Source organism: Mesoplodon densirostris, chromosome 19 (assembly GCF_025265405.1).
Source record: "Mesoplodon densirostris isolate mMesDen1 chromosome 19, mMesDen1 primary haplotype, whole genome shotgun sequence".
In the NCBI taxonomy this organism is placed as follows: domain Eukaryota; kingdom Metazoa; phylum Chordata; class Mammalia; order Artiodactyla; family Ziphiidae; genus Mesoplodon; species Mesoplodon densirostris.
Genome location: NC_082679.1, coordinates 60,888,105 through 60,903,999, shown reverse-complemented (window position 1 = coordinate 60,903,999; position 15,895 = coordinate 60,888,105). Strand labels below are relative to the sequence as shown.

Here is a 15,895-nt window from a genome sequence, read left to right as displayed (position 1 = left end):
GATTAGCTTATGCAACTCCTTCATAAATTTTGTTTTATGTTCAACTGCACTGGAGTGATTTGCATCATAATTCAAACTGAATGACACTGCAGGCCTGTTAATGACATCTGTTCCTAGGCAACTTCCCTCAGCTAAGACTCCAATGATGACTCCAGGAGAGGGGTCAGAATCAACAATTTCAGTCCTCTTCCTCGGCCAAGCAATCTGGGGAGAAGTTTAGAGCAAGGCCGTTCACAGCCTACAGACACAGTTAGTGAAGTGACCACAAGCCTTAGAGATATTGGGTATGATCCAGAAATATAAATAAATGTCCATCAGTATGCTCATATGTGAACGGAAAGACTATTGTATCTTCATGCATGAGTTTAGCCAAGATACAAATATAATCCTCTGATTAGAAGTGTCACTCCAATATACATCAAAATGTAATAAGCATATCCTTTATCCTATCAATTCCACTTGCATGTATTTACCCTAAAGAAATTGTCACAGAAGTAGAAAGAGACGTGTTCTCCCCTGTAGAACTGATTGTAAGTATGGAAAAGTGAAAACAACTTAAGTCAACAGGGGATTGGCTGACTAGATGATGGTGGATCCCGACGCCAGCTGCTTAAAACAGTGATGTGTCGCTTGATATTTACTGATTTACAGAAACGTCCATAGGACACTGCAGGGCGAAGAAAGTGAGCTAGAGAAGAGCACGCAGAGCTCCATTTCTATGAAACTGTGTGTGTGCATCCCTGTGTGTGGAGGTGCCCAGGGAGAGCCCTAGAACCATGCTCCCTGAGGTGGTAACTGTGGTCCCCTCCGGATGGTGAGACTGGAGGGTAATTTTACTTTACAAAAGCTGGGGAAGAAAGTGGAGTCTCATTTTTCAAAGAAATTTATCTACTTAAGAAAAAAATAGCCCCGTGCCCACTATTCCAGAAGCTCACAGGACTTGCTGGAATAGCTGAGAATGGAAGAACCTTTGATGTGAAAGTCTAAATACCAGCAGAGGAAAACCAGAGAGCTGGTGGACCAAAAGGCCACATGCAATTACTGCAACAAGTAAACAGGTGACCAGAAAAAGGACTCTACCACCAGGTCATACCAACAAACTGAGAATTCATGCTAAGCTAGGTCTCAAATACCAACCTCAAATATCAAAGCCATCTTTATTTGGCTCAAGCTGTTTTAGAAAACATCAACTGCTGAGCAAAGCTGAGCTCCTGGGACAGCCATTTGTCCCAAAGACCACTTGATCGGCTGCTTCCCTCATGTCTGCCATGGTAGGACTTGTTTAAAAATTAAAGTAACTGAGACTTGAAGAACAGAAACTCAGGTGGATCCCAGAGATAAAATAAAAGACAAAGCCCCCTGCTCTCCTCATATCACCTCTTCAGGGAGGCTGGCTTCCCTCCCTCCTAGGATGAGGGGTCCCTATGGCTACATTGCCTTGCCCACCAATTTCAGTTCTGATTTATCTGTTGCTTGTCTCCCTGCTTGGCTCTGCAGACCAGGAGAAAATGAGCAGCATCTGGCAGGTCCACAGCTGGACCCTCAGAGCTCAGAATACTGCTGGTACAGAGTAGATGCTCAGTAAAATTACTGCATGGAAAAAAAAAATAAAGGGAGCAAGAGAGGGTACGGGTCCTCGGGCTCTCAGAAGTTAGAAGATGAGGATTTAGCTGCTAATCCCTGCCTCTGTCTATTCAATAGCCTCAGGAAGTGTCAGCACACAACTAAGCAGTGGGTATCTCTCAGGACTCAGAACACACACCTCTAGGTCCTGTGGTCCTGTCTTCTCTCTAAAGAGAAAGGTCAACGTTACATTCATCTTTCTCAGTTATGTAGTTTGAGGACTAGGATATTTTCCCCATTATCTCCCTCCCCTGATGTATCTCAAGCTGCCCCACCTGTCTGGGTGGTGGGCTCCCTTCTCCCAGCTGCCCCTGCTGACAGGCAGGGTGGCCAACAGCATGGAAGCAACAGCATGGAAGCAAAAGTCAGCTCCTGTATCTTGTTGGAAGGTTGCCCCTGAGCTTCTGGAACCCAGCTTGCTGAAACCCTGCTTGTGGTCCCAGCTGACCGAAAGGGTCTGGGATTAATTAAAGTCCCTCTGGGGAGAGCTCTTAATGGATGTCTGCCGGGCTTGTGGGATGGATAGCCCAGCTCCCTGGATCCTGAGCTGGGCTAACTCCAACGTGTGTGTTTTACGTCATTTCCCAGAGCCCTCTCTCCCTAAGGGATCAAGCTCAGAACTGCCTGCGCTGGTAGCTGGCTTAACGCGGCACCTGAAATTGGCCTGCTTCCCTTTCCTGCAGCTCTCCCCACTCATGATCCTGTACCTGGCAGGTAAACCACCCGCCCTCAGTCCTCATATTAGGGTCTGTTTCTGGAAGCCCGGCACACCATTCCTCATGGATAGCCCTTCTCAATGGTGCCCAGAGGACCACCAGTGGCAAAAAAACACTGGGGAGCTGGTGCCAGCAGGCACTGCAGGGCCCTGGTGTGTGTGTCCTCCAGAAACGTCAAGGGTCCCAGCCTCTACCTACCCCCTACTCGTGAGGTCTCAGAATGCATTGGGCATTCAGAAAACATCACACTCACACGGAGCTCTGGTTTTCTTTGAGGAACAGCCAGGGCCTGGGCGTGGGTCCCATAAATCAATGCCTTGCAACTCCACAAAAGGAACAGTCCATAATCTGCAAAGTTCAAAAACTATTATTTTCTGTTGATCTTCCTTCATCTAGTAATGATTCCCCAAAATAATAGCCTGGAGTTTAGTGTTGACCAGCCAGAAATGGCCTCCTGTCTGCACATACAGATAAATATGGGTGACCTTCCTCCATGATGGACTGGTGCTGATGGCATCTGGGTACACTGCAACATGAAAATCATGCTTGGTTGGTTGGGAGATGGATGTTCCTTCACACAAACTGCATGTCTTTTTGCCTTGCCTTCCCTAAAGGATAGGCCGCCAGAATAGTAAGAATAATTGGAGCATTAACAATACAGTGGCATTTCTTGAACACTTATTATATTCCAAGCATTAAGTGAAGCACATTGCCTAATCTACTCATTGCATAGTTTTCTAGGGTAGGTATTATTCTACACCCACCCCATCTACAGACAAGGTGACTGAGGCTTCTAGCAGGTTCAGTAACCTGCTCACAGTCTCATCTTGTTAAGAAGCCGGGCAGAGCATCAAACCCAGCTCTAGGCCACAGTGCTATGTGTAGGACCAGCTACATAATTGTTGGGGTTCAGTGCAAAATGAAAATGCAGGGCCCCTTGTTGAACAATTATTAAGAATTTTAAGATGGCGACAACAGAGCATTAAACCAAGCATGGAGCCCTTCAGAGCCTGGGGCCCTGTGAGGCTGGGCAGGTCCCACCCCACGAAGCTGGCTCTGGTTATGCGGATGCAGAAGAAAGTGATGTGAGTGATGAAAAGGGCTCCCATGTTTAACATCGTTTAACCCTAGAGACGGAGCAACGGCTCACATTAAATGAAAAGTGACTCAAGGAGCCTGGCTCTTTGGTCAGAAGAGCTGGTTATTTTACCTCAGGAGCTAAATCAAAGAGTCTGGGCCTGCAAAGAGTGTATGTGAGAGAAGGTGCCCAAGAAAGAGCCTGTGCCTTGAGGCCAGACGCGGACCCTGATTCTAGCTTGTCTACCAGCTGAGGGACATCAGGCAAGTTCCCAGACCCCTTTGAGGTTCAGTCTTCTCATCTGTATCATGGGAAGAGAGGTGCCCAGCCCTCAGGGCAGAGTGGAGGAAATGATACAGTGATAGAAAGCTGTCAGCACACAACAAGTGCCCACCTAAATGTCGGGATCATTCAATGGCTATTTTCACCACGAAGTTTGTGGGTCAGTTCAAAGAGCACATGATTTGAAGGTTGACGCTGAAGGTTGAGTCCTGAACACTGTCCCCCATCAGTCATTTGTGTGAACTGGGCAAAGTCAACGAACTCTTTCTGGGGTCAGCATCCCCCTCTGTGAAATGGATGTGATACAAGGTCTACAACACGTAGGATTCCATAAGCCACAAACGAGAAGGCCATTGTGGAAACAGAAGAGGCGATCATTTCTCTAGCCTGTCAGAGCTTGTTGTTATGACTTACAAGTGGCTTAGGTTGGGAGGGGACTGGAAAATGGGTCCCACCTTCTTTCCCAGCTCCCCACTGTCCTCGCAGACGCTTTGGGGGCCATCTGCCTGAGCTCTCCCACAGGGTGCTAAGTAATCTAAGTGTTTTTTCCTCTAAAACTTTTCCACAACATTTCCATATTTTTGACCTCAAATTTGACTGACTCCATGTCAATTTCTGCTTTATAGTCCAACCCAGAGGGTACTGAGAAAGAAAACAATGACTCAGGCCAAATTCTGCATAGCTGGAAGAAACTACTCCATACAGATATACAAGTCTTTATGTATTTTTATAGGATAATACCAATCATAAATAGAAGTTTGAGGTGATTTATGTTTTGCTGGGTATGTGTCCACCCTAACTGAACTGCTTTGTGCTTTTAAGAAATTCAACACGCATAAAAGATTCCCTTTTTCTTTGAAAATACGATATGTATACAAAGCAATAAAATTTGAAATTTCTTTCTCAAGCTTTAAAGAAGGGCACAGTGGGAGAAAAACTGGACATCGTCTAATCATATACACACATAATATACAAAGACATATACATGCTCACAGCTGACTCGGATGTAACCACTGTCATTTACATTTAGAACACTCTTCCTGACCATCTCGAGTTCCGGTCACTCACATTCAGGGCCCAGGTACCACAGATGGAAACTGGGAATCATTTTTCTGCTCTGCTCAAACTCCAGTCTCTTTAACAGCTTTCCCTATCGGTTCTCGTAACTTGTTCTGCACATCAGCTTGTTTAAGAAGATTTCCATAAGCATCCAACCCAATTCTAGGGTGTGTCTCACCAGAAGCCAACTCTGCATCAAAAGCAGCCCACTGAGCGGTGCCACGGGGAAGGTCTGCCCTGAAGTGACCTGACCCACCTTCACCTGCCCGCTGTCCATCTCTCCAGGACGCTGCCCCTAAGGCCCTCTCCTTTTTACAGAATGCATTCAAATCCCGGAAGGGAGAGGGTGCTTCTGCCCCTGGGGATCTAACTGATGAAGTGCACAGAGGCCCAGCTCCTCAAAGCTGAAGGGAGCTTTTAGGCACCTTGCATACAGTTATTCACCTGGTAGTCTAGGCAGGTTTCCATGACAATGCTTCCGGAGCCTCCAGTATCTACAAGCTATTGATACATCCCGTCCATTCAATAAAGGGGGAAAAAGAACCAGCTAAAGCAGCCCCTTAGCTTCCACCTCCCATCGGCGAGGAGTGACTCTTTTGCTTACAGCAGTTGTTTGGCGTAATCCAGACACAGCAACACTGACACTCTTCATGTGGCATCTTTTCACTCAAATGTATTTGAAAGCTTAAAATCAAAGTCCAGCCTTAAAATAGGGATTTTTCTACTTTGCTCTTCACTTTCTCAAGCATTATACTCAGGAGTGACCTCTGCTGCTGGTCATGGAATGCTTTAATTAGTAGCTATGGGCCAGAAAAGGGAGCTCTCAATTCTAAAACCTTCTGTGATAGAAAGGTTAAACATGGGGAAAAGATACCAGAAGTTCCATAGTAACCTTGAGTGATTTCTGTAACACTAGGTACATGTATTGCCAGAGAGAGAAATAAAATGCTTGCTTTTGGCCCTTCGACCAAAGAGAAAAGTTTTCTCTATCCATGTCTTCTAAGGAAAGGGAAAAAAAAGGCCTACCCATTTTCCCCAAATGGTTCTTATTAAAAGGCACTTATGAAGAGAAATAACTGAGGAGCTTGCAGTGGGGACCTTAATTTTCTTCAGAGTTCCACTATACCACAAGCTCAGCCTTGGGCCCTCAGAAGGGTGAGCTAGACATTTACATGGTGTCCAACATCAGCCATACATGGGAGACCGATATGTTGGTCCTCCTTTGAAGGGTCACCTTTGGGCACAAGGGAAGACATTTTCCTAGTCTGCAACATGCCAGTCATGTTCTGAGTTGCAGCTCTCCAGCTCTTGCTGCTACCCAGGGAAATAATATGTCAGTGCTGATGCATACCAACAATAAGTCAGAGCGGCAATAAAACAGTCTCCAGAAGCCCCAAAGATCACAGGATGCCGCTTCCCAAGCCATTATGCGAACGGTAAGCCAACCTAACATACCTGTAGGTGACCCCTCCATGACGTGGCCGATGTAAGGGCCTTCCTGAAAGATGGGTCTGTTGTCATTCTGATCAATCACGATGACGTCCAGAGGGACCGGCCCCTCGAGAGTTCTACCGTTGACATCAATGGTCTCCACGAGTAGCTATTGGAGGAAAGAGATTGGGGGAGAAAGAAGGCATTCATTCATTATGAAAATTGAAGTCGGGTTCTCTGGAGAAAGAAAGGAGGTTATATCAGCAATTTTATGAGCCCTTGGCAATATTCAAACGTTGGTCTCAATGGATAATCACCAGGACTAGAATAGAAACTAAACATTACAGAATAAAAGACAAAGATCAGTTCATGTTAAGTCCCACTTGGGAAATTTACAATTAATTCATCAAATCTGCAAAGGAAGTCCAAAAAAAAAAAAAAAAAAAGGAAACACTAAACACCAGCAATCAGTCACAGCTGAGAAAATATGCTTACATTGTTTCTGTTTTTCCAACATCATTATGCTTAAATGGAATGTTATGCTAATAAAAAGAACTGACTAAGCAGTTATGAACAGAGTATATTAAGAAATAACCGGAAGTGTTTATGGTAATATTGGGGAGAAATTCAGGGCAGTAAGTATTTATAGAGAACCTTCCTGAGGCAAGGAAGGCGCTTGCAGGGGTCCTGAATGAGACCTTGGGACTCCTGCCCACCAGGCCTTTATAATCTAGCAGGGATTTCACAATTCCATATGGAACTACCTTCAGATCTCAAGGCTGAAGAAAATAGCATAGAAAACCCAGCTTTACTGTTGCATGGTAACAAGGAATTATGTCGTGGCTTTTCCAGTGAACCATGCAGACTTTATGCTCTCATTTCTGTGCCTGATACTTCCTTGATTTAACTCAGGGGCCAGAGTGACACTTCTTGGATATCAGTGGTGGTCCCTGCATTGGGACCCTGTTGAGCATTCCTGTCAGAAAAGGTCTCTGTAGCTGGAATCCTTGGGAAATGGTCTCTGTAATTGGAATCCCAGCACAACTTCTCACTAGTCATGTGACCTCAACTCATACACTTAATCTCTCAGTTTTATCATCTGTAAAATGGGTTCATAAAACACTCATTATTAGGGATAATGGTAACCAACATTATCCAAGGCTTACCGAGGCTCTCTACTATATTAACTCACTTGATATTCACAGTGACCCTATGAACAATTTCTGAGGAGGGAATGAAGCCAATTAGAAGTTAGGTGGTGGAGTCTGGATTTGGTCCTGTGAAGTCAGTCTCCAGAGTTTACATTTTAAACTGTTATAAATAATGTTTCTAGATCACTTTATATAATGCCTGTTATGTAACTCATCTCAAGGATATTAGCTGCTGCTACTGTTGCTACTGTTGTTATCATCAATACTGTTGTCAAAACTAGCCCTAATTAGGAAAAGAAAAGAGAAACACGTTTGTTATACCCCACCTGAATGTGTTATAAACTGGTTTCACCCTTTGGAAAGTCACATGGCAAAATTCACCAAATCTATGAAGGACTCACATACTTTGTTCCATTTGGATATCACTCTGGGTTCTCTTTGAGACAGGTTGCACTACATACATGGAAATACTTTCTGCAGTGTTATTTCTAATAATGAAATTACACTGGCGTCCACTAAATGTCCAGTGCAAAAAAGACGAGTTGAATGAATGTGTTTGTAGCAAGATACTAGAATACAGCCATTAGATAAAATAATTATTCAATTCTGTTGATCTACTTAGAATACTGTGTGAAAACACAAAAAACAGCATGTGTACTATACATGTGATTTAAACATGTGGACAGAATTTGAAAGTAGTAAGCAAACATGAAACCAGGTATACTTGGGTAGAGGAATTTGTTTTTCATTTTTTCTTTAACACTACTTCATCCTTTCACTAACAAATTCACACACACACACACACACACACACACACACACACACACACTTCGATTTCTGGGGTAGATAAAATAATGCATGAGTACCTTAGCTAAGAAGAAATTAAATAGGCAGAGCCTTTTAACATCTGCACACAAAGGAGATCTTACAGAGAATGAGCTTTTATGCTGATTTTTAAAGCTACCACGAGAATACTGCTAAACGAAGAAAATAAAAATCAAGCTTTGGGAGCAATTTCCTGTAATAATGAAGGTCCGGCCTTTTGTCCTCCCAAAATTGCCAAGAACTTGACTTGGCCTTCATTCTGATCAAATGTATCTCCTTAGTGTCTGTCTTTCCATTATGTTGAGCTGGATCTAGAGTCTGCCCCACCCAGTTCTGACAGATCTGCGTATTTGGCAAACGTGAATTCTGTTCCTCTGTCTTACTTGTGGCCTATGATGCTAGCCAAGTCTTGTAGAATGTGGGGGATTAGGATTCAGATCCAAGATATGTGGTGTCTTTGGCTGAAATAAAGCCAAGTCCTTGGCTGTTTGGGGTGTGAATTTTAACCCAACTCCTACTGCCCAGTTTTCAAAGGGCAGCTTCATTCAGCCTTTGCTAGAGAAGGCAGAACTATTTTATATTTAAATAATTTAATCAAAATATTCCAAAATGTCATTATTGGAGGCAATGATTTTTTTTTAACATCTTTATTGGAGTATAATTGCTTTACAATGGTGGGTTAGTTTCTGCTTTATAACAAAGTGAATCAGCTATACGTATACATGTATCCCCATACGTATACATATATCCCCATATCTCCTCTCTCTGGAGGCAAGGATTTTTGAGCAACTAGAAAGTATGATAAATCCAGTGTCATGTTAATCATTTCACTCTAAACTTTGCCCAGAGGGTGGTCCTTCTCCCAGGGATCAAAGCAGAAACTCAGAAGCCACCCTCTTCCCCAAGTGAGGCCTTCTATCCCCAGCCACTCCATCAACGAGTCGGCTCTACACTGCTTGTTCTGTCTCCTGAATTTGTCTTAAATCCACCTTCTTCTCTCCAAATCCATCATCACCTCCAGAGATTAGCTTCTGACACTTCCCACCTGGGCCACTGCAACAGGCACCTAATGGGTGCCCCTGCTACTAATATTGCCTGCCGTAATCTATTCTCTAAGGGGTTTGTGATGGTTAGTTTTATGTGTCGACTTGACTGGCCATGGGGTGCTCAAATTAGACGTTATTTCTGGGTGTGTCTGGATGAGACTAACATCGGAGTCTGTGGACTCAGTTAAGTAGATGGCTCTCCCCAGTGGGGGTGGGCACAGCCAATCCACTGAGGGCCTGCATTGAACAAGATGCAGAGGAAGGAGGGATTCGCCCTTGTCGTCCCACCTGAGTGCTGAGCAGGGGCCTCCGTTCCTTGCTGCCCTCAGTGGTCTTGCTTCTCAGGCCTTCAGACCCAGACTGAAATAAGCACCATTGGCCTCCCTGGTTCTCAGGCCTTTGGACTTGTACTGGATCACACCACCCGCTTCCCTGGGCCTCCAGCTGGCCCAGGCAGATCCTGGGACTTCTCAGCCACCATAATTGTGTGAGTCAGTTCCTTCTAACAGAATCACTGCTTCTGTGTCTCTGGAGAAGGCTGACTAATACAGGCCTCCAAGGTGTCTTTTCAAAATTTTTATTTATTTATGTCACCCCAGAATGGACACCTCTCAATCGTTTCTCGTTCCTCTTACGATAACAGCACATTCCTTTACTGTGACAAGTCTCTTTTATCACCTGGCCCCAGCCCACTTCTCCAAACTCATTTCACATCACAAGAGAGCCCCTCTGTTTCTCATTATCCAGCTACACCAATCTTTCTTCAGTTCTTCCAACTCAGCCCATTCCTTCCCAGCACAGGTATCTTCATGTGCAACCCTCCTAGCCGACATGAGCATCCCATCTGCCATCTGGTCAGCCCCCATCCATCCTTCAGATCTCAGATATCACTGGCAGAGAATATCCTTCATTACCGCTCCAGACTACCTCAGGTGTCCGTGGTTGACACTCCCATGGCACTGGTACCATGCCTTTATAACACCTTCCATAACATGTAATTGCTTGATTATTTGTGTGACAATTCAACTAATGTCTGCCTCTCCGGCCCCATCAAGACAGAGGTGGGGTGGGTGTTCATGCCCAACAACAAATCCCCAAGGCTGAGATTCAGTGCCTGGCACACATCAGGCACCTGACTCATCGCTGACTGCATAGAGCCCTCCTCAGAAGAGGCAATCCCTCTTTAAGAGACTGGAGTCCAAAGTTTTGGCCTCAGCTTTGGCCATCTGTCCTGTCTCTCCATTCCTGGCACACAGGAGCTGACCGTCAGTCCCAGGCTCCATGGACCGAAGGTCAGCTGACTCTGTGCGGTCTTAATTCATGAACAAGAACCACAGCGGTAAACAACACCCAAGTACATTAAACTGATAACTTGCCTTTTGAAAGAAGGGAACTAACATTTATTTGGTGTCCAATACATGTCTGGGCTTTTTATGTGTTGCCTCATTTGGCTCAAAACCACCTGGAGAAATACCCATTGCAGCAAAACTCAGAGAAATTTAAGGACCTGGTCTATGGTCAAAAGCTAGTTTGTGATCCAGCTGGATCCAAACTTAGATCTGACTTGAAAATTTGTGCTGTCCCCCACTGTGCCCTTGTTTGCTAAATGCTCTTTCATGGACTTCCCTTACATTTTAAAAATTCCTCTTTACTAACTATGTTATTTACTTAATAGTTTTGCTGTACATAGATTGTGTTTCACTGATGACTCCTCCAAGGCAAAATTATCCATGAATTCAGGGGTATGGTGAGCTTATTTAAAATTTTTCCTAATACACATGAAAATACATAATAAAACACACCATGAGCCTTTATGTATAATGTGACACCCTGCCACAAGTGACAGGTTGGGAAATACTATAGCATCAGCCTAGCTACAACATGTTCCCTTCTGAAATGTCACAGACTTTCTGAAAAGACAAGACTTGGACCTCTTATAATTGTAGCTCTCAAATGACCAAGATGAATAAAATGGGGAGAGGAACAAGGTATGAAAATCACTCTTAATCTGTTTAAGGCAAAATTACTTTATGCAACACTGGAGACATGAAGGTACCACATGAAGGTACCACGTGAACTAATCGCTCCACTTCAGGGGCCGTGGTAGGTGGACACCAGGTCACTGAGTCCTGTGTGTAGGGTGAGAGGGAGCTTGACCTCTGAAATGGGGAGGAGGTGGTGAAAAACCACAGGAGTCAGAATGGAAGCTACGCTGCCAGAGGAGCTCTGGCTGAAGCATGTAGGGTCCCCTCGGCCACCGTTCCTGAACCCCACTTCCTAGGTTCTCGATTCTCCTTCCATATCCTGGGGGTGTCTCCACCAGAAGTGGGAACTGTCAAGTCACAACATGCAAACTGATGACTCTTCAAACCAATTACTGCACCATAATAATGGAGATGGGCTGTGCACATGCGTAGACAAGAATCCCTTAAAAAAACAATGCAACACAAACCTAACGAGCCAAATTACAAAGCACGTACAAGCACACTAGCCTTTGGTGTCACAACAAGCCATTAACATCTTGCCCTTCATTTGGCTTATTCTCTTTGCTCTGTTTATGAAAGACACAATTTAGTCAGACAAAATTTGATACTGTGATCTGATCCAAAGGGATGAACTGATGAAAAACAAGCTACAAGGTTTTTTGGGTGAAGGCCAAAACTGGCTCTTAAAACACAATGTTTTTTCTATGAGATGACCCCAGTAACAGATGTCAAACCTGGACCAATGAGATAAGAAACAAAGTGTGAGATACACAATCTATAGACTCATGAGTCATTTTGAAGTAAAATAATTTAGAAAACACTTCAGTGATCTTTTTGAACTCTGATAATTCTGCTTCGGGCTAAATATTCAAATGAAGTAAAACATACACAGCATAGTAAATTACTTATTTGAGATGATATAGTTAAAGTACTGGTTATCAGCGGAATGCGTGTGTGTTCACATGCTTTTCAACCATATGTTTTTACATCACAGAAAATGAAGAGAACTTATGAGCTATAACTCTAACATAATGTGACTCAGTTTCTCTTTTGGACACAGATATGATGTCTCCTACACAAATGAGTAGATGCCCTCCAAGTTACCTCTTTGGGACATTAAAACATTTTCCAACGTGGATGCTGCTTTGAAATACTTGTTTAGGAAATTCTACTTGAACCAATTTGTAAGTCAAAAAGATGGGCCTTGGGCCTCCCTGGTGGCGCAGTGGTTGGGAGTCCGCCTGCCGATGCAGGGGACGCGGGTTCGTGCCCCGATCCCGGAGGATCCCACGTGCCGCGGAGCGGCTGGGCCCGCGAGCCATGGCCGCGGGGCCTGTGTGTCCGGAGCCTGTGCTCCGCAACGGGAGAGGCCACAGCAGTGAGAGGCCCGCGTACAGCAAAAAAAAAAAAAAAAAAGATGGGCCTTTTTCCTTTCATTCCAAATACCATCTTTTATAATAAGAATAGTTATAATGCTAGAAATGCAAAATGATAACTAGAAGTTCACTGCATTCAATTAGGGATATACAAATGTCTAACAAGTATTAGACATCTCCAGTTACACGTGACTACAAGTTTAGACATACAGATTTACACAAAACCTTGAAACAAATATGAAAAATAAGATGCCAGCATTTGCCTCCATAGAGGAGAAGGATAAAGAAAAGATGAGACTCAATGACTATGAAGGTGCAGTGAAATAAGCACCAGGTTCCATGTTAGGGGAATCTAAACTTGATATGATATTCCTGGAAGGCAGCTGAAACTATGTCCTGAGAACCTCAAAGATGTTCCTAGCTTTAAAAAAAATTCCATAAAAATTCTATGGAGATAAAGAATCCCACAGAGATTTTGCATAAGTAGGCTACTGTGAGATTATTTATAACAGATGATCTCCAAAATTAAGTGCCTCGAGTAAAGAAGGCACTGATCGATATTTTTATTGAATTTTTGTTTGTAATTCTCACACCCTCCCCACCTACCAACATCTCATAAAGACCAAACAAGTGTTTTCCACCAAAGACATCCTCACCGATCACTGAAATTACACTAGACTTTGAATCAGAAAGCCTGCCTTCAAATTTCAGCTCTGTTACCTATAAAGTGGCTGTGGTTGGCAGAATAATGACCCTCCTAAAGTTTTATGTCCTAATCCTGGAACCTGTGGATATGTAAGGTTACTTGGTAAAGGGGAATTAAGGTTGCTGATCAGCTGACCTTAAAACAGAGAGATCAGTGTGGATCGTCTGGGTGGGTTCAATGTAATTATGAAGGTCCTTAAGAGAGAGGAAGAGAAGAAAGTCTAGGTGATTTGATGTGAAAAGGTACTTGACCAGCCACTGCTGGCTTTGAAGGTGGAGGAAGAGGCCATGCACCGAGTGTGAGTAGCCACCCAAAGCTAGAAAAGCCAAGGCCTGCTTTATAGCCTCCAGAAGTGAATGCAGGCCTGCTGGCGTGTGGTTTTAGTCCTGTGAGTTCCATGTTGGACTCAAAACCTACAGAAGTGGTAACTTGTTATAGCAGCAATAGAAAATTGATACTGTGGCCACATCATTAATTGTTCAAACTGGAACAACTTTTAGAATGAAAGCAGGTACTATCAACAATTAAGCCACAACAACAGGTGGAAATCAAGACTGTCCCAGGCTAACTGGGTCACACGGTGAGCCTATCTTATTAAGGAACTTCACTTCTCCGTATCTAAGTTGGCGCATGTAACAAAGATGTTTAGAATGTCATTTTTCTCTTTGCTAAAGGAATAAAAAGATAAGCGAGTGTGTGTAGCACACACATAGGAGATTCTAAACAAAGCTTTGTTAGATCAGATGAGGTTTGGCGACGGGCATTTGTTCACTCCCAACAGACCTTTCTTTAGACTTTTGCAAATGTGGATACAGTACCCTCGATTCAATTCTTCTGTGTCAGCCATTACCCCTCAAAATTGCTTTCCTATTACACTAATCTAGATTTCTCTTTGACACCAATCATTTGCATATTCAAGTTATTTTTCTCAGCTTTATTCATTTATCGAAGTTGAATCTCATTATGGACCAACTCCTGGAGAGTTCCCAGGGAAAAGATATTTTTAGCCTTTTTAACATTCCACCACCTTCATTTACACAGTTCTGTGTGTAATCTTTCCCTTTATGGACTGGATGTGGTGTTTACAGCTCCCTCAAAAAAATGATCAAAGGGGTGATAAAAGTTTCCTACTTGTTAGATTATCAATTAAAGATCTTGATACTATTATCAAATGTTCTTTGAAAAGCTTGCTTTGCTTAGAGCCATAGTATTTCTTCAGTGAATGTGAAATTTTACTTTTAAAGTATGTTTTCCACCAAACATAATGAAAACACTTTTTTTTTTTTCTTATGAATGTATGCTCACAACCACGCTGGACTTTGAGGGCATTTTTCTATTTAACTTTTGAAAGTAACTTTAATTATGTGGAAGAAATCTATGCAGATATTCAAAATAATTTTATTGAAGCAGCCCAGGTAAAGTCCCAGTGAATATCCTCTACCCCAAGAGGGGACACAGGCTGAAAATTTTAATTGGTTCAAGTAGAATTTATATAAATCATGGATGTTGGAATCATGCCAGATCCATTAAAGATATGTACAAAGGTTGAGGGGATTTTCGTGCAAAGATGACAAATATAATACTTTTAAAAACAAAGCTGTAGGAGAAAATTATGGGTGATTTTATTTTCACTTGCCCTTCTCCCTTCCTAAAGTGAAATTCAGAGGAATAGAAAGCAATGAAATATGTTTTTCTTTCTTTCTTTCTTTTTTTTTAGTTTACAGATCTGAAGTCATTTAGTTAAATAAGTATTAAAATGTTTTATGAAACATGATTTTCTTCAAAATTAAGGTTGAAATATAAAAATTTAAATTATAGCCTAATAAATCCAGATGGATTAAAGTATTAGGAAGAAAAAAGTCTATTTTTTTGAATATTTGAATGTTTATGTAATAGAGTAGGGAAAGCCTTTCCAAACCAGTATTAAAGGCACAAGTTATTGTGTGCATTATTGAGAGGTTAAACTACTTAAATCCAAGTTTTTTATATCACTAAAATACAATAAATAAACAGAAAACTAAGCAAAATATTTTTTTTTTTTTTTCTGCGGTATGCGGGCCTCTCACTGCTGTGGCCTCCCCCGTTGCGGAGCACAGGCTCCGGACGCGCAGGCTCCGGACGCGCAGGCTCAGCGGCCATGGCCCACGGGCCCAGCCGCCCCGCGGCATATGGGATCCTCCCAGACCGGGGCACGAACCCGTATCCCCTGCATCGGCAGGCGGACTCCCAACCACTTGCGCCACCAGGGAGGCCCTAAGCAAAATATTTGCATCATGTAAAACAGAGGCCTACTATCCTGAATATACAAAGAGCTGGTTAAAAATCAATAGAAAAAAAACAATTAGCAAAGCAAAAAAAGAAAAAAGCAATAAATATAACATTAAAATGAGATGGCTTTTTGCTTATATAATTGCCAAAATAATTAGAAAAACCTAATAGTATTTGACAAACTTGTCAGAAAACCAAATCTCATACATTACTGATGATACTAAAACATCTTTCTGAAACGCCATTTGTCAATATGCATCACAAGCCTTGAAAACATGTGATTTTACTTGTTATATGTGTGTGCCAGGGAATAAGGGGTGTTTAGTAACATGTATACTCATTTCAATAT

At 42.9% G+C, this 15,895-nt stretch overlaps 1 protein-coding gene across 2 annotated transcripts in view; it reads right to left on the bottom strand.

The window, feature by feature from the left end:
• The window catches only part of CDH13 (cadherin 13), a 1,057,374-nt gene that overhangs the window by 377,565 nt on the left and 663,914 nt on the right, over positions 1-15,895 (bottom strand). For both annotated transcript variants that reach the window (XM_060083564.1, XM_060083563.1), the window contains exon 6: positions 6,214-6,358. In XM_060083564.1, the coding sequence (XP_059939547.1) occupies positions 6,214-6,358 (145 nt within the window). The remainder of the gene's footprint in view (positions 1-6,213; positions 6,359-15,895) is intronic.